The sequence below is a fragment of the Osmerus mordax genome, chromosome 21, assembly GCF_038355195.1.
Source record: "Osmerus mordax isolate fOsmMor3 chromosome 21, fOsmMor3.pri, whole genome shotgun sequence".
Classification (NCBI taxonomy): Eukaryota; Metazoa; Chordata; class Actinopteri; order Osmeriformes; family Osmeridae; genus Osmerus; species Osmerus mordax.
The window spans coordinates 12,654,332-12,672,209 of NC_090070.1; the positions used below are offsets into that span (position 1 = coordinate 12,654,332).

At 49.4% G+C, this 17,878-nt stretch overlaps 3 protein-coding genes across 4 annotated transcripts in view; 2 read left to right on the forward strand and 1 right to left on the reverse strand.

Moving 5' to 3' along the window:
• Nucleotides 1-1,711, forward strand: part of ndufb7 (NADH:ubiquinone oxidoreductase subunit B7) — a 1,792-nt gene extending 81 nt beyond the window's left edge. Inside the window, exons 1-3 of the mRNA XM_067259453.1 lie at nucleotides 1-173; nucleotides 924-1,092; nucleotides 1,493-1,711. The exon at nucleotides 1-173 is cut by the window's left edge and continues 81 nt beyond it. Of these exons, the coding sequence (XP_067115554.1) occupies nucleotides 62-173; nucleotides 924-1,092; nucleotides 1,493-1,574 (363 nt within the window). The 5' untranslated portion in view covers nucleotides 1-61 and the 3' untranslated portion in view covers nucleotides 1,575-1,711. The remainder of the gene's footprint in view (nucleotides 174-923; nucleotides 1,093-1,492) is intronic.
• A 1,473-nt stretch (nucleotides 1,712-3,184) lies between these two features.
• Nucleotides 3,185-11,515, reverse strand: tecrb (trans-2,3-enoyl-CoA reductase b). Of its 2 annotated transcripts, XM_067259455.1 has the most exons (12): nucleotides 11,464-11,515; nucleotides 8,321-8,371; nucleotides 6,664-6,715; nucleotides 6,285-6,329; nucleotides 5,791-5,894; nucleotides 4,808-4,923; nucleotides 4,474-4,579; nucleotides 4,259-4,331; nucleotides 4,065-4,108; nucleotides 3,881-3,938; nucleotides 3,637-3,725; nucleotides 3,185-3,526 (listed from the first exon to the last, which is right to left on the reverse strand). In XM_067259455.1, the coding sequence occupies exons 1-12, from the start codon at nucleotides 11,476-11,478 to the stop codon at nucleotides 3,353-3,355; spliced, it is 927 nt and encodes a 308-aa protein (XP_067115556.1). In that variant the 5' UTR covers nucleotides 11,479-11,515; the 3' UTR covers nucleotides 3,185-3,352. The 2 variants fall into 2 exon arrangements, with proteins under 2 accessions (XP_067115556.1, XP_067115555.1); XM_067259454.1 differs by lacking the exon at nucleotides 11,464-11,515 and having other exon boundaries at nucleotides 8,321-8,559.
• A 684-nt stretch (nucleotides 11,516-12,199) lies between these two features.
• On the forward strand, nucleotides 12,200-16,018 carry dnajb1b (DnaJ heat shock protein family (Hsp40) member B1b). The gene is made up of 3 exons (XM_067259456.1): nucleotides 12,200-12,749; nucleotides 14,066-14,712; nucleotides 14,831-16,018. Exons 1-3 carry the CDS (start codon nucleotides 12,530-12,532, stop codon nucleotides 15,062-15,064), a joined length of 1,101 nt encoding a protein of 366 aa, XP_067115557.1. The 5' UTR covers nucleotides 12,200-12,529; the 3' UTR covers nucleotides 15,065-16,018.
• The last annotated feature ends 1,860 nt before the right edge of the window (nucleotides 16,019-17,878 follow it).

Sequence of the window (17,878 nt, forward strand, 5' to 3'; positions counted from 1 at the left end):
GTGCAAAGATCAACAGGAACATATAAGTAATTATATTTATTGTACAAATCCAGTTGGCGTAATGGGGGCCCATCTTGGAAGACGATATATCACCGAGACGGAAACGGAGCCTGACCCGGCCAAGCCGTTTGGATTCGACCCCGACTTGGGCTTTGACGAAAGGAAAGAGAGAGGTTCGTAACTAACCTCAACCCGATGGTTCATATGTTTTGGTCAAACCCTGAGACATTGACCTGACAAAGTTCTGGCAACGTTGTTAGCTATCTCCTTGTTCATGGACAGTGTCTGACCGTTCGCCGAGTCAAGTTTACAGCTAGCTTAGCCACACTGACATTTTGGCTTACTACTAAGTTCAAGGGGCCAAGCTGGATAGCTAGCTACGTGAAACCGAGTGGCTAACAAGTTTGCGAGCTAACTATCTTGTTAGCGAGCAACCAAATAGGAAACATCTTGTGGGAACCGTCTGTATTCCCAAGCACAAATCATTTATGGAATAATGTAGCCGAGCGTGAAGCACACGCATTCATAGTCATGTCCATGATGTAGTCCAGTTAGCTAGGCGCAGGTGTCTTAATGATCTTCTCTACTGATAGTCATTTGCATTGAACTTTCTACAACAAGTAGCTTTCATCAAGGTATTGTATTGAGTTGCCTTATGTTGAGTGGTTGGCCCAGAATTGTAATTTAATATATACGTCTGTGTGTGTGTGTGTGTATGTGTATATATATAATGTACATCTGTGTGTGTGCCTGAGGTTCATGTTTAATTTGTTAAACTACATGCTACCCGCAATGTTTTTGGGGCTATCTCGTTGTTTATGATCATTGACCTATGCACTTTTGTAAAGCTCTCTCTTGGAAGTCGCGTTGGATAAAAGCGTCTGCTAAATGCATAAATGTAAATGTCCGCCTCCCTCTGTCAGAGATGGTGGCGTCCCAGGAGCAGATGAACCTGGCTCAGCTCCCTGTAGAGCAGAGGGACTACTGCGCCCACCACCTCATCAAACTCATGAAGTGCAAGAGGGACAACTGGCCCAACTTCCTGGCCTGCAAGCACGAGCGGCACGACTGGGACTACTGCGAGCACCAGGAGTGAGTGACCAATCACCTTTGGTTCTGTAGTCACTCCAGGAGCAAGTGACCAATCACCTTTGATTCTGTAGTCACACCAGGAGCGAGTGACCAATCACCTTTGGTTCTGTAGTTACACCAGGAGCGAGTGACCAATCACCTTTGATTCTGTAGTTACACCAGGAGCGAGTGACCAATCACCTTTGATTCTGTAGTTACACTAGGAGCGAGTGACCAATCACCTTTGATTCTGTAGTCACACCAGGAGTGAGTGACCAATCACCTTTGATTCTGCAGTCACACCAGGAGTAGGAAGCAGGAAGGATTGTGTAGTAGGAAGGATTCAGTGATGCCCTCCTCATTCAGACCTTCCTGTGTTGTATGAAGTTAACCCCCCTCGCACTTGTTCCTGTTTCCATAGCTACGTGATGCGTATGAAGGAGTACGAGCGTGAGCGCCGGTTGCAGCTGAGGAAGAAGAGGGTGGAGGCCCAGGCTGCGTGATGAAGACATCCTCTCTCCTCCTCCCTCTCTCCTCCTCCTCCCTCTCTCTCTCCTCCTCCCTCTCTCCTCCTCCCTCTCTCTCTCCTCCCTCTGTGTACATACCTGCCGTTCGTCACAATAAACAGACAACCTTCCAACTCCCCTGTCCTGCGGTGTCTGTTGATGGCTGGGACAGAGTGTGGGGTTAGGGTAGAGAAAGGCAGATAGTACACACATGCGTGAAAGGAGGATATTCCGGGGAGGATGGAAAGGTGATGGTGGTTCGTCTACTGGGTGTTTGTGAGGGAGAGAGGGACTCTGTACGGCACACATTGGGTAGGTGACACAGAAATACGAATGACGAATTACTTGGGGGGAGGGGGGGAAGGGTTTGACCCTCCTAATTAAGACTTGGACCCCCCCAAATGAGGTACAAACAACAGGTCGGGGGGGTCTATACATTTATATATCGTTCTTACCTGTAATCGTAAATATTACTTTACGCCCTGGAGAAGAAGCTGACCCCCCCCAGTTATCATTGTATAATTCGCACTCTGTTTCAAACTAAACTAAAGAGAATCTACCTGAGATTAACAAGCGTTTGGCGGAGAGTAGAGAGACGATATTTATGAAACTGTGAAGGTGAAGTCCTACATCTCACATGACCACTATGTAACAATTTAAAATAAACCATTTAAAATTAGGATTTGAACCCAGGCTGTTGCGGTACTGCCCCAGCATGTCTGAAAGAGCACACACACTAACCCAGTGAGTTAACAGGGGAGCCCTGCTTTCTTATGGTTTTCTGACACCCCAACTCTGCAGGTTGTTACAAATAGATAGTTCAATGTCAAATTTTATGTTGGAGGGGAGATTGTTATGATCCCTAATAGCTAAGTGGTTATGGATGTAGGCTATGTGAGGGGTCTAGTGTTCAAATCTGGCGGAAGTATCTTCTTACAGCTCAATTTTTGCCAACATAACATATTACTTAACTGATATCAGTTAAATGAATTTTCAATTGGTTTGAGCAAGATTTGAACCAGGGTACCGTGTTTGGCAGTAGACTTGATGGTACACATGCTTACCCACTGAGCCACAGAGGGTTCCTACAAAGTTATTTCTACAAGACGGTGTAATTGCCCTTATGACACTACTAAATGCCAAAGGACAACGTACACTTTGTTTCTGCTAATGCCAAGTTATAAAACAGAATACTTGAATATTATTTTGGTAATGCGTCGTGTAGGTCTTAAATTTCAATCTTTATAGTCTTAAAATGTCTTAAAAAGGTCCTAAATTTGACTTGGTGAAACCTGCCGGAACCCTGTAGAAACACCTTTGTGTTTGGGATCCTAGAAAGTCGTAGGCGAGAGAAAGTGAGAGTAGGAAGTCATTTGAACACGGGGGGGGGGCATCCCAAAATCCAGACACGCTACGGTTTTGGTTAACCTTTTTATTAATAAATTACACCAACAAAATTAAAGTTCCAAGGATGGAACAGCCAAACTGTTTGTCAACATTCCAATTTTGAATGAATGGGTTCCATGGGGTCTCACAATGCAACTGAATCCAGTGTAGCGTAAAGCTGAGGGGCTGGAGGAGGGGAGAGGATCGCAGAACGGGGTTAAGGGGAGGGTGGAGGGAGAGCGGAGGGAGGGAGGGGTAGAGGATGAGGGAGGGGTAGTTGTTGGATGAAGGGAGGAGGGAGGGGTAGTTAGAGGATGAATGGGGAAGGGAGGGGTAGTTAGAGGATGAGGGAGGGAGGGATAGTTAGAGGATGAGGGAGGGAGGGGTAGTTAGAGGATGAAGGGGACGATAGGGGAGCGGAGGGAGGGGTAGTCTCTGAACTCCTTGAGGTAACTGCGGTGCTTGCCCTTGGCCCACACGGTCATCTGGATGAAGCCCACCAGGGTGAAGAAAGCCACGGGAGCACACTGGGTCATCACCGTGAAGCCCAGCCACGACCCCAGCTGAGGAGACACGGGTCACACACACACATCACACCTCTGTGTTTGTGGAAGTCTGTCTGTGCTCCTGCTGTCCACCAGGGGGCAGCAGAGCCACATGGGCAGCAGCTCACCTCGTAGGTGTAGTTGGGGCAGGAGACCAGCAGGAACACCCAGGTGAAGGGGTTCTTGGTGGGGTACGGGATCTTCCTGGTCTTGGAGCCTGCGGAGGGGGAGAGAGAGAGAGAGAAAGGGAGGGATGTGGAGAAGAAATTTGCTTTAGTCATTAATATGTATATGCTAGAATATTGTGTTAATAAATATAGAAAGGTTGTCTTTGTGCGTGCACGGTGCATGCATAACTAAAGACCCAGGTACCTGGCGGGCGCAGGTTGCGGAGGGCGATGTGGATCGAGAAGTTGCCGATCTGACAGAACTGAGGAAGGTAAACAAAGGAGACAGAGTTACCACGGCAATGGGACAGGAAGTGCGGACTGAGCGCGTGCAGACACTGGGACAGGAAGTGCGGACTGAGCGTGTGCAGAGAGGAGGGGAAACTTACCAGGAAGATGATGAGGGCCATCCTCACTTGCTGTTCACCGTATACTGGAACACACACACACAATGACTACAAACGCACCTGTTTATGTGATATAGACATGCTGCTTAGTATTTGTGTGAGTGTTTATGGTTGTGAGTGTGTGTGTGTGTAAAAAAGTGTACTGTCTGGTTGTGTGTGAGTGTGTGTTTACTCACTAGGAGGTGTGTATAAGGGATGGTTGATGTAGTAAGCCATCCAAGCAGCAAAGCCCCAGTAGTATGTACAGTTCTGAAACACAAAACAAGGTCAGGGTTCAGGGAGTGTGTATGGTTGTATGTATGTTTAAGTGTGCCTAAGTGTGTGTTTTATGGATGTGTGTATGGCTGTAAGCATGCGTGTGTGTATGGCTGTAAGTGTGTGTGTGTGTCACCTTGAAGATGTTGCGTAGCGGCATGGTTCCGTGGGAGAAGCGATGGACAAACAGAGTCTCCAGTAGCCTCTTCACATAGTGGAAGGAGTGACACATACATGCCAGGCTGGACACACACACACCAGACACACACACACACGTCAGACACACACACACACACACACACACACACACACACACACACACACACACACACACACACACACACACACAGATCAGTGCAAAGTCCCTGACACATTCTCTGAGTAGAGTGTTCTGTAGGCTGAGGACACCAGTCATGGTTCTATTTTCACCTCTTTTCAAAAACAAACCGACAAACAGTGTGAGGCCTTACTGCACGACCCAGTGTTTGCTGGTGGTGAAGTCGTATTTGGGGGCGTAGATGAAGGGAACCCGGAAGTAGAACATGAGATAGAGGAGGAGGGGACCAGCGTACTCGGTCAGGAACACCTGCAGAACAAAGAGACCAGAGAGAGAGAACGGAGAGACCAGAGAGAACAGGGAGAGAGAGAGAAGCAAGGATAAGGGATGGATAAGGATGATGACATGGTTTGTGCCAAGTGTCCTGAGTCTCACTGGCCCTCCTGGTGAATATATTTCCCGCCCCTCTTCCTTTCCTCCTCTTCTCTCCCCTCACTCGCTTCCCTGCGCTGGCCCTGTTGCCTCTTAACCCTCCTCCCTTCCTGTCCCTCATTTCCCCTGCTCTCCAGTTCTAGTTCTCTCACTCCCCCTATACCTCCCCCTCCCTCTCCCCCCGTCTCTCTCCTCCCTCCCTCTCCCCCCCTCTCTCTCCTCCCTCCCTCCCTCTCCCCCCCTCTCTCTCCTCCCTCCCTCCCTCTCCCCCCCCTCTCTCTCCTCCCTCCCTCCCTCTCCCCCCCTCTCTCTCCTCCCTCCCTCCCTCTCTCCCCCCCTCTCTCTCCTCCCTCCCTCCCTCCCTCCCTCTCCCCCCCTCTCTCTCCACCCTCCCTCCCTCTCCCCCCCTCTCTCTCCTCCCTCCCTCCCTCTCTCTCCCCCACTCTCTCTCCTCCCTCCCTCCCTCTCTCCCCCTCTCTGTCCTCCCTCTTTCTGCCTCCAGCAGGGTTATTGTGACAGGGGCTTTAATAGCAACCGTCTCCGAAAACACATTAACAATTAGGTCACACACAAACATTCATAGACACACAACCACATTCATACACACATACAAACACACATACGCAAAGATTCATACATACACAAACACACACACACACAGATTTATTTTTTGCTACGTGTGAATCATCAGACAATTGACAGTTGCACATTTATGTGTGTGAGGTACTGTGTGTGTGTGCTCACAGTGACCCAGCTGATCTGGGCTCCCAGGTCTCTGAAGTAGAAGGTTGCCGTGGTTCCCACCGGGAGGTGCTGGAGGACGTCCTCATCCTTTAAAGACTTCCCCTCTGGAACACACAGTCAGAACACTCAGTCAGAACACACACAACAGGACAGTCATTCAAACATTCTTTAAGTAGGACAAAACTGCATTGGTGTTAGGTAGGACATACCAGGTTGAAGAAAAAAATGCTACCTTTTGAAACTTTTTTCAATCTTTCAAAACTTGTCTTTTTCATTTTTTGTAACCTTTTTTAAACTTTTTTGGGGAAAACCTTTTTTTAAATACTTATTTGATTATCTTTTTAAACTTTTTGAAACTCTTTTTTCCAAAAACCTTTTTCAACCTTTTGAAATCCAAAAAAATCTAAATATTTTTGAAGACTAGCTTACATTTATGTGTGTGTGTTACTCACGGCTCTGACCTAACACAGGGCGGGGAGGGCAGCTGTACTTACTGGAGTCCAGGCGGATGGACTGTCTTGCAGGGTACCACTCTGGATCTGAAACACATCATGGAGGAATAGGACTGGGTCAATATGCTTCCATACTTTCTATCAGATAGTTTCATCCTTTGGAAAAATATATTAGTAAGTAATATATAAGTTTTTCAAAGGTTGAATTTTTTTCCACACAACACAAAAAGGTTTCTAGTTTTTGGGAAACTTCTTTTTAGAAAAGAATGTTCAGCCTTTCAAAACTTTTTGCATTTTTTCCACATACAAAACAGTTTACAACTGTTTCTCTTGAAAGGGAATAAGTGTTTTTTTGTTTTTTCAAAACTTTTTTTCAATGTTTTTCGGAAAATAAATCTGTGTTTGTGTGTCTGTGACTCACGGCTCTTGTGGAACATGGACTTGATCTCCCCGATTGTGGCATTTGGCTCTACCTGTAAGACATGGTGTCAGTGGGAGACACACACACACACACACACACACAGAGCCTGGCTGGGATTAACGGTACATTTAGCCCACACCAACTGGGCACTGGGCATTTAGCAGCTGGTACCAAGTCTGGAAACACACATACAACACAACACGGTGCCAACAATGACAATCTGCCTTACATAAAGTCACACAGACAAGACCTCAAATAACAAGGCAGCCGAACACGTGCATGTACACTCGCACACACACGCACACACACGCATGCGCACACACACAGGCCCATCAGACAGGGTAACCCTCAGGATTCATGTTAAGTCGCACGGTTTAGGGCCAACGCCATGCACCCCATTAGCCAATCAGACAACCTTAAACCTGGGGTGGCTGGAGGCTTAGACCCCCCGCTCCTCCAGTCCTGGTACCCATGCCACCCTGACACCACTAAGCCCTCCAGACTGTGATGGTATCCTCTGGTGGTCAGGTGACCCACCTCGCTACGCAGCTAGCAGGCTGGATGTTAGCAAACACCAACGCTGGTTGTCAGTCTAAATATTAGCATCGTGTCTGCCTTTATTATGACGACTTTACCCCTGTGTTTATCACATATAGTCTTTCTATCCTGTACAGACACTACTGTGACGTAACACAGTTTGTCTAAACATTCTATCCTTGTCCAAACACTATTATGACATGTTATGACCAGTGTAAACATTCTATCCTCTCCAGACACTATTATGACATCACACAGTAAACATTCTATCCTTGTATTTAAACACTCTAAAGATCAGATCTAACCCTCAGGACTACAATTCCCAGGAGGCCTACTGCTGTGCCTCCATATCAGGGACAACCCCACCTCCTGGTCAGAAATGACGTCGCTATGGAAACTGTGTTAAGGCGCCAACATGGTTGGCGAGGTGCGGTAATCCTATCGAAGGTCACATGATACCTCACAGCTCCCGGGGACTTCCTCTGATTGGCTGACTTGCTGACCTGTGAGACGCAGTAACACCACACCTGGCTAATGCAGGTAGGCTAACAGCTAACAACACACTGGCTTACTAACACCTTGCTAATGCAGCTAAATGCAGCTAACTGCAGCAAGGCCAATAAACATTAGTATCATCGAGGTTACTGTCATAATTTAAAGTTTTTTGTCACAATAAACATTACTATCATAATAAATGCTACTGTCACAATAAAAATTTCTGTCATGATAAACGTTAAGTGTAATACTAAACTTTACCATCACTAAAACTATCGTCTAACAAGGCTGAGTAGAATTTCCAGGATTAAGCTGCAGCCTTGTTAGGATCACCCGCCAACACACACACGCACGCACACACACACGCACTGCCAACACACACACACACATTAAGACTGGAGCCTAGCTGCCGTCTCAGGCACACACCTGCTGAAACATTTCGCAAACATCTACTGACATTTGGCGCGTGCACACACACGCACACACATTTCTTTACCACTTACAAACAGATACAGTCAGCACGGCTGCACAACCTTACAAGAGCAAAGTAAATGCACAGCGGACATCACACCAGCCAACACACACACACACACACACCACACACACACACACCACACGGTCTCACCTTGTCCAGGAAGCAGAGCTTGTCCTTGGTCTTGGCATCCAGGATCTCCACCTCAAAGAACACAACAGCTTTCTTAGTTTTCTTGGCAGCCTTGCGTTTGCTGGGGGCCGCGGCCTGCGCCGGGCCAGGCACCGGGCCCCCGTTCTTCTTGGGGCTGGACGCCTCTAGAGCCAAGGTATCCATGACGACACTCCTTGCTGTCGCTGCTTCCCCTCTGTCTCCCTTTAAGGTGCTTCCCCGTTTGGTTCTCTCCTTCTAATACCGCACTCGTTATTTTGTATTTTGTCTGACTTGCTGGCTGACTGACTGGCTGGTTGGCTGGCTGGCTGACTGACTGATTCTTCTAGATCCATGCACAGGGAAGAGCTCAGCTGTGGAAATAAATCTCTCGCTCTTTCCTCTCCCTCACTGCCCTGCCTCCCTTCTCTCCCCCCCGTCTCTCTCTCTCTCTCTCATTCCTTCTCTTCTGGCACGCTGCTTTATTTAACAGCCAACCAGCCAGCAGCTTTTCTCTCCATTTGGGCTTCACACAACTGGCCCTCTCACACACACACACACACACACACACACACACACACACACACACACACACATAGGTACACACACACATAAAGTAATGACAGTAGTGATCTTGTAAGAAGCTTATAAACACATTTCTGGCTTTGAAACATGACCCCGCCCTCCCCCCATCCCCGACCTATGACACCTGAGGAACCCCCCCCCCCAGGAGCTCCCAGAGAGGAAGTATGACAAACAGCCGCCCCCCCCCTCCACACTCCCAGGCTAAATATACCCAACTAGTGCGTAAGCACCCCCACCTTTGTTTTGCCTCCATTTCTCCGTTCACTTCCATTACCCCACTTGTCCCCCCCCACCCCCCCCTGAAAATAGACACTCTCTCCAGCCACACACACACTAACACACACTCTCTCCAGCCACACACACACTAACACACACTCTCTCCAGCCACACACACACTTACACACACTCTCTCCAGCCACACACACACTAACACACACTCTCTCCAGCCACACACACACACTAACACACACTCTCTCCAGCCACACACACACTAACACACACCCTCTCCAGCCACACACACACTAACACACACCCTCTCCATCCACACACACACTAACACACACTCTCTCCAGCCACACACACACTAACACACACTCTCTCCAGCCACACACACACTAACACACACCCTCTCCAGCCACACACACACTAACACACACCCTCTCCAGCCACACACACACTAACACACACCCTCTCCATCCACACACACACTAACACACACCCTCTCCAGCCACACACACACTAACACACACCCTCTCCAGCCACACACACACTAACACACACCCTCTCCAGCCACACACACACCCTCTCCATCCACACACACACTAACACACACCCTCTCCAGCCACACACACACTAACACACACCCTCTCCAGCCACACACACACTAACACTCCTTTTCCTTCCACAGGAGGGTGATGATACCACAGACTCTAGCGGCTTAATCGGGGCATTCCCCTCGGTGTGGACCCCCTTCTAAACGCTCCAATGGTCAGGTTCCTAGCATACAAATAGAAGACAGACTTCCTCAGTCTGCGTACACAGCAGGCCTTAGGACAACAAGGCACTCTGGCACCATCTTGTGGTCGAATGATAGAACTACACCAAGAAAATACTTATTTTTGCTTTTCAAATGGGCCTATAGGATTACATGCTGGCTGGCCTAGCATGGGTTTGAGGCAGGGCTATGAGGCAGGGATCTGAGGCAGGAATATGAGGCAGGGATTTGAGGCAGGAGTTTGAGGCAGGGATATAACAGATGATGTTGCTGTGTCTCCACTCAATGGCTGATAGCAGGGGAGAGAGGGAGAGAGAGGAGGGGGAGAGAGGGGAGGGAGCGGAGGGAGAGAGGGGAGGGGTGGGTCGGTGGGAGAAGAGAGAGGGGAGAGAGAGGAGGGAGAGGTGTGGAAGGGAGGAGAGAGGGGAGAGAGAGGTGTGGAAGGGAGGAGAGAGAGGTGTGGAAGGGAGGAGAGAGGGGAGAGAGAGGAGGGAGGCCGGACATACAGGCTGGGCCAGTTCTATCTCCTGCTCCCTGAAACTAGCTGCTTCAAATCCTGCCTGGTGGGTTTCCCGTGAAACACTTACACAAACACCCTGGAGAAGGGCTCGGGATTACATGAATTCCTGTGTCTGTATGCCTGTCTGCGTCTGTGTGTGTGTGCATTACTGCGTCTGTGTATTGTGACTCTCTGACCCGGAGAAAGCACTTGTATTAGGGGGAGTCAGGTGGCTCAGCGGTTAGGGAATCGGGCTAGTAATCTGAAGGTTGCCAACTTGATTCCCGTCCGTGCCAAACGACGTTGTGTCCTTGGGCAAGGCACTTCACCCTACTTGCCTCGGGGGAATGTCCCTGTACTTACTGTAAGTCGCTCTGGATAAGAGCGTCTGCTAAATGACTAAATGTAAATGTAATGTATTGAGCGATAACGAGGCCCTACCGAACAATAGCCAACATGTATCAACATCCGCTAAAGAAAATAAATAAACGCAACAAAGTTTACGTTATGAAATATGATGGCTTGTATCTGTTAGGTGCTTCATTCACTGGAACAGATTCCGAGTCCCCTCACATCACAAAGGGCAAGGCTACATCGTTGTGAAAGAATCGTTTACGTTTAAGTATCGCTGACACAGCGTACTTGACTGTTCACCTGCTTGCTGTGTGAGGCAATGCAAGATAAGAATTCTGGAGGCGATCCAGCCCCAAAACACTGCAGGAAAAAGGCTTTCAGAAAATGGAAAACGAGTGACAAGTAAAAAAGAGCATAATCAATAATCATGCGTAATTTGAGGGACAAGCGATAGGTAGTTTCGCTGTAAGATACACAACTATGACTAAAATGTAACTCTCGTTCAAGGCCACAAAAGCCTTTCATTCCGACTGCTGGCTGACATCGGCGTGACAACAAAGATGCGAGCAGAAATATTCCTCTAACTCTAAACTAAACACGGCCACTTACGATCCCTCCTTGCCCCCGAGGAAACATCGTGAACACATTTCCAAACATGATTGATCAATCCCCATTAAAATGTTTACAGTAACAGTGGCGGTTATGCTATCTTACCTCGTAGTGCTTCATCTTGACAGTGCTGCCAAATCTCCTTCCTCTCTCATCCAAGGTGAGTGACAGCGGAGCGGACCAATCAGCGGGAAGGGAAGCGGGAGAAGCATCCAATAATATTGCAGCATCCATCCGTGGCAACTCGGCCAATCAACGTGGTGGAGATCCCACCGGTTCCGCCCCAAACATCGGACCCGCGGCCAATAGGAAGGCAAGAACCCACGATGGACTGATGCGGCTGGACCAATGAACTTGAGGCAGATAAATTGTATTATCGGACTGATTCTGTCATTGAACAGTAATTCCTCGCTCATACACACCGCGGGGTTCTGCTCTGTAGAGTCTGCACGTGAGGACACACAGATGAGAGGAGATTACAGGCTTCTATATCCAGACATAGTGGCACTGTGCGCGTGTGCCTAGTGGGTCTCGTTAAAACAAATAGAAAGCTAAAAGGTCTTTGTTCTAATGGGGAATCAACACAGTCACATTTCATGGAATACTTCAATGAAGTATCAAATTTAGCCCCGTCAAAAGTCTGATATCAACACGCCTGCATTTGTCCATATTTCCGCGTCCTCAACTGGAGTGATGCTTTTCACTGGGTCACTTTCTAGCAAGTGCATTAACGCTTTTCCGTCTTGAGAGGCGGAGGCGTGTCTATTGAACGTTTAACGCTTGTGACGCGACGGTAGGCGTTCCCCCTCTCGCTGTGGATTTACCGTGAGAAAGGGACGCTCAGACCGTTCTTGAACGTGGTGGAAAATTCGCGAACATTCTACAGCGGTACAAAAGAGGATAACCGAGGGTAGTACGCAGGATAATCCCTCAGAGTGCGCAGCAGGCTAACCCAACGTAAAGCAGGTGTGTGAAACGTTGACTACTAGGCTACTTCGGAGTTTCTGGTTACAGTTCTCAGTTGGCGCCTTGGTCAACCATAATACTTTATTCTGCAACAACAACAATCCGCTTCGTCAGCAGAAGTTGATTCATAACAAGCTCAAGGAGTTGTAGGACTTTATCACCTATTGGACACAATCCTGTCTGGAATAAAGTCACTACAAACTAGATGGTCAAGATGGGGAAGGATTACTACAGCGTTCTAGGAATACAGAAATCGGCGTCTGAAGACGAGATTAAGAAAGCGTATCGAAAGCAAGCTCTTCGTTACCACCCGGACAAGAACAAGGCGCCGGAAGCCGAGGATAAATTTAAAGAGATCGCCGAGGCGTATGACGTCCTCAGCGATCCGAAGAAGAAAGATATTTACGATCGGTTTGGAGAGGAGGGTGAGTGATGTGTCTACTTTATTAAGTTGGAAAAGGGAAGATAAATCTGTTATTTCACACTAGTAGGTTGATTTAAATCTTTTTTTTCGAATGTTCACACACTTTCAAGTATTAGCCTATTACTTGATTCTGTTTCAACAGCAAATAACTTTTGGTTCTGTATATGACGTTACCTAGATTCGTCTGGACTAGTTTTGTCCGTTATCGGGAGCCAGGTAAACAGAAATTCCGTTCTCAGACGAGTGCCAACAAGAATCCCTGTCGTACTATTAATAGATACGGGGCTGGTTTAAACAAAACAAAGGCCTCCGTTTGCAAAGCTGTGATTGCGCTGTGATAGGTCACCATTTGAAGAGGTGTGATTGCTGACTGCTGATTAGCTCGGCAGGTACCAGCCTACTGGAAGGATCTTTCTGATGACGTTTCGCAGGTCAACGCAGAGGGTTCTGCGTTGAGTTTGTCATGTCAGCAAAGTCTGAACCACCAGTGTTTTGTGTGCGCGTGCAGTTTAGTTGGTACTGCCTGGCAGAGGTGTCAACTTCGCATTTAAATGTCAACTTTGTAAGGCTGGGTGTCAATCTGCCCCACCTCTCATATGCTAAAGTCTGGACTTTCTGGACGGAGTCTCTACTTGATGGCTCTCCCACCCCCTTGTGTAACCTTCTTGGCATTGCTAGTCATATGTTGATAAGTCAAGATTTGGTCTGATTGGTCGTCCTTGTGTATGAAAGGAATTGTTGAAGCATTGGTCTGTGGATTCTTCATCTCCTGAGACCTTCTCCTCAGTTCTCCCTTGTCCTACTCCTTGCTCACCTCTTGCTTTCTCTCTGATTTACAATAATCATGGTAGAGTAGGTAAGATTTAAAGCCTTCATTTTGTAACATGTTTGCCTTGTAATTGATTTCATTCATTTGCAATGTTAATAAATGCGTATTCCATTTTAACCTTACTTTGACCATTCTAGCTCTGATTTAACCCATAGAGTCAAATAACTGTACTTCTATTTGTATTGGCATTATTTGGTTCATGTTAATACATTAAGTTTCCCATCTTCCTTTAAACCATAGGGGAATTAGTTTTGGTTGATTGGCCAATATTTAACCCCCTACAACTTTAACAACAGCAATATAAAGGCTTTCAAGCCAGTAGCAAGTATTAGTGGTGACACGTGAAACTAAACTCTCTCTTTCTGTCTCCCTTTGTCTCTGTCTCCCCCCCATCCCCCATTTCCTTCCCCTCCATCCCCCATCTGTCGTTCCACCCCCACACCTCTCTCTCTCTCGCCCCCCATTTCTCTAACCCCCCCCCCTCCCAGGTCTGAAGGGCGGTGCTCCGTCGGGCGGGGGGCCCGGGGGCCCTGGGTGCCCGGGGACACCCAACTTCAGCTACAGCTTCCAGGGCGACCCCCACGCCATCTTCGCAGAGTTCTTCGGGGGTCGGAGCCCCTTCGACCACCTGTTCGGCGGCGGCGGCGGCCGCAACGGGGAAGACATGGACACAGACGACCCCTTCAGCCGCTTCAGCATGGGGCCCGGGGGCATGGGGCCCGGGGGCATGGGGCCCGGGGGCATGGGGCCCGGGGGCATGGGGTTCCCCCGCTCCTTCAGCGCCGGGATGGGAGGTCAGGGCGGGGGCCGATCGAGGCGCCAGGACCCCCCCGTGGTGCACGACCTCCGCGTCACCCTGGAGGAGGTGCTCACAGGCTGCACCAAGAAGATGAAGATCTCCCGCAAGCGTCTGAACCCGGACGGCCACAGCACGCGCTCCGAGGACAAGATCCTGGAGGTGGAGATCAAGAGGGGCTGGAAGGAGGGCACCAAAATCACGTTCCCCCGGGAGGGCGACGAGAGCGCCTCCAGCCTGGCGGCCGACGTGGTGTTCGTGGTGAAGGACAAGCCGCACCCGGTGTTCCGCAGGGACGGCTCCGACGTGGTGTACCGCGGCAAGGTGTCTCTCAAACAGGTGAGGGGGGGGGGGGGGAAGTCGGCCGCTTGCCACACTTCACACTGAGTGTACACTTTCAGAGGTGTGTTTACAGTGTTGCAGTGTTTTCAAGGTTCTCTCCCCCCTCCCCCCTCAGGCTCTGTGCGGCTGTACCATTAACGTCCCCACCCTGGAAAAGCGGACGGTTCCCGTGACGACGAGGGACGTGGTGCGCCCGGGGATGAAGCGTCGCATCACGGGGGAGGGGCTACCGCTGCCCAAACACCCGGATCGCCGCGGCGACCTGGTGGTGGAGTATGAGGTGACGTTCCCGGAGAGGCTGAGCCAGAGCGCCAGAGACACCATCGCAGAGGTGCTCCCCTCGTCCTGAACCTGCCTCTCAGACGCACCCCGGAACCTTCCGAAGACTCCAGACGTTCTAGAACATTCGACTGTAGAATCTGGACTCGGGAGATCAGAGGCATTTTAGAGAGAGACAGGCTGGTGAAGATAATACCCATCTCTTAGCCCCTCTCTCCTCTCCTAGCCCCTCTTCTCCGAGCCCCTCTCTCCTCCCCTAGCCCCTCCTCTCCGAGCCCCTCTCTCCTCTCCGAGCCCCTCTCTCCTCTCCGAGCCCCTCTCTCCTCTCCGAGCCCCTCTCTCCTCTCAGAGCCCCTCTCTCCTCTCCGAGCCCCTCCTCTCCGAGCCCCTCCTCTCCGAGCCCCTCTCTCCTCTCTCTCCTCTCTCTCCACACCCAAGGTTGGGGATCTTGCTGCTTGGTTCTGATCTCTGCTGAAGGAGATTCCTCAGGTTGGACCACGGTGCTGTTGATGATGATGATGTTGATGTTGTTGATGATGTTAATGATGTTGTTTTTAAATATGTTTGGGTCAATCTCTACTGAGAAGAGTCTGGTGTAGAATGGGAACTGGTGCCAAAGTTGAACAGCCATATATGGGCTTCCTGTGCCAGCCAGACTCTAATTTCCTGTGTGTGTGTGTGTGTGTGTCTGCATGGGCGTGTGCAGGGATGTTTTGAGTGTAGCTGTGGGCTTAGTTCCGTGTGGGAACACGGACTACAAAACTAGAATGTCTTACTTGTATGAGGTTTGCACAGAGCACAGTGCTGCCGTGTGGCTTCAGGTCCAGGAGAATATCCTCAAACTCCTAACTGCGTTTGTGTAACATGAAATGAGAAAGTGCAAGACCAAATAGATTTTTTGTTAATTCATGAGAATGTATTGTAATCTCTCATTTTTATATATTGTGATTGTCATGTACAGAAAAAACGACCATGTATTTTTCTGACATCTGTTTTATTTGAAATAAAAGTTTTTTCGTGCTTTTGATTAATGATTGGGTTTCTTTAGAATGTTTTTACACGTGTTTGAGAGTACAGGAAGAAAAGGAAGTTATTGGTTGGCTGCTGTTGCCGGAAGGTGATCGTACATGATGATGATGATGATGAAGAGCTGGACCTGTAAGGACCCTACTGGTCACGTGAAACATCAGCAGACTCTGAGGTTAGACACACACAAACACACAGGCTCACATGCGCACACACACACACTGGCTCACAGATTACATACAGTGATGCCAGGAGAGGTTTTTTGTAGTGTGCAGCTCATGACTGCAATCTGTTTGTATAACTCCAGTGTGTGTGTGTGTGCGTGTGTGCGTGCAGAGAAGAGTAGAAGAAGATGAAGACAGAGGAGCTATAGAAAGTGAAAAGGAGGGAAAGAGATGTAGAGACAGAGGAGCTACAGAGAGAGAGAGGGAGAGCTACAGAGAGAGAGAGGGAGAGAGACAGAGGAGCTATAGAGAGAGAGAGGGAGAGAGACAGAGGAGCTATAGAGAGAGAGAGAGGGAGAGAAACAGGGGGAAAGAGGGGGATGGAAAGAGAGATGGAGGAAGGGAAGGAGGTATAAAGAAGGAGGGAGCGGGACCCGGAGCGTATCTGGGTGGTGTGTGTGTGTGAGTGTGCGTGCATGTATGTGTGTGTGTGCGTGTGAGGAGCAGACAGCAGACCTCGTTAGGAGCCTTCATATGACTGCTCTTGCCCCCCCCCCCCAGCCCACCGCAGGGGGCTTCCAGACCAGAGCCCCCCCCCCCCCCAGCCCACCGGCAGGGGGCCTCCAGACCAGAGCCCCCCCCCCCCTCCAGACCAGAACTAACATGGATATCCATGCCCCGGGGAGGGCTGACGTAGCTACTTATTAGCTATATTTCCCCTCTAAGAGACTTGAACGGAGGAGTTGTTCCAGGGGGATCTGATCACAGAGACCTCGGCTCTCTCTCTCTCTTCCAAGGGATCTGATCACAGAGACCTCGGCTCTCTCTCTCTTCCAGGGAGGGGATCTGATCACAGAGACCTCGGCTCTCTCTCTTCCAGGGGGATCTGATCACAGAGACCTCGGCTCTCTCTCTCTTCCAGGGAGGGGATCTGATCACAGAGACCTCGGCTCTCTCTCTTCCAGGGGGATCTGATCACAGAGACATCGGCTCTCTCTCTCTCCCAGGGGGATCTGATCACAGAGACCTCGGCTCTCTCTCTTCCAGGGGATCTGATCACAGAGACCTCGGCTCTCTCTCTTCCAGGGTATCTGATCACAGAGACCTCGGCTCTCTCTCTCTCTGAGTCTGTGCCGGCGGGAGAGTGGAAGGGTGCGTCGCGGGGGAGCTGGAGGACTGCAGAGCAGCACAAGGGTTGTTTCCACGGAGACGGAGCCTGGTCCAGCAGGGTGGGACACGGCAGCGGGCGTCCGGGCGGAGAGGAGATGGAGTACGGTCACACCGTGCTGATGGCCCTCCTCGCAGGTCAGTCCCCTCACCCGCCCTACAGTCACAGGGTTCATCAGGTTTAGCTGAGGGTTTAGGTTGGTTGAGGGGCAGTTCTATGGGCGTATGTGAAGCCCTCTGTGACATGCTTGCGTGTAAAAGGGCTATACATGTTGATTTGATTTGATCAGGTGACCGGACAGTTCAGAGATCAATCAGATGGTTCATCAGGTGACCGGACAGTTCAGAGATCAATCAGACTGCAAAAACAGGGAATAATACCAGTGGTCTTTTACATCGTGTGATTTTAAAGATGTGATAAATCAAATTTGCTTATGTAAATAAAACAAAGTACTTTTAAAAAGATGAAGTAACCAATAACTGGAGATTAAAATATGTCAACTGCATGCGAAAAGATCAGTTTGTGT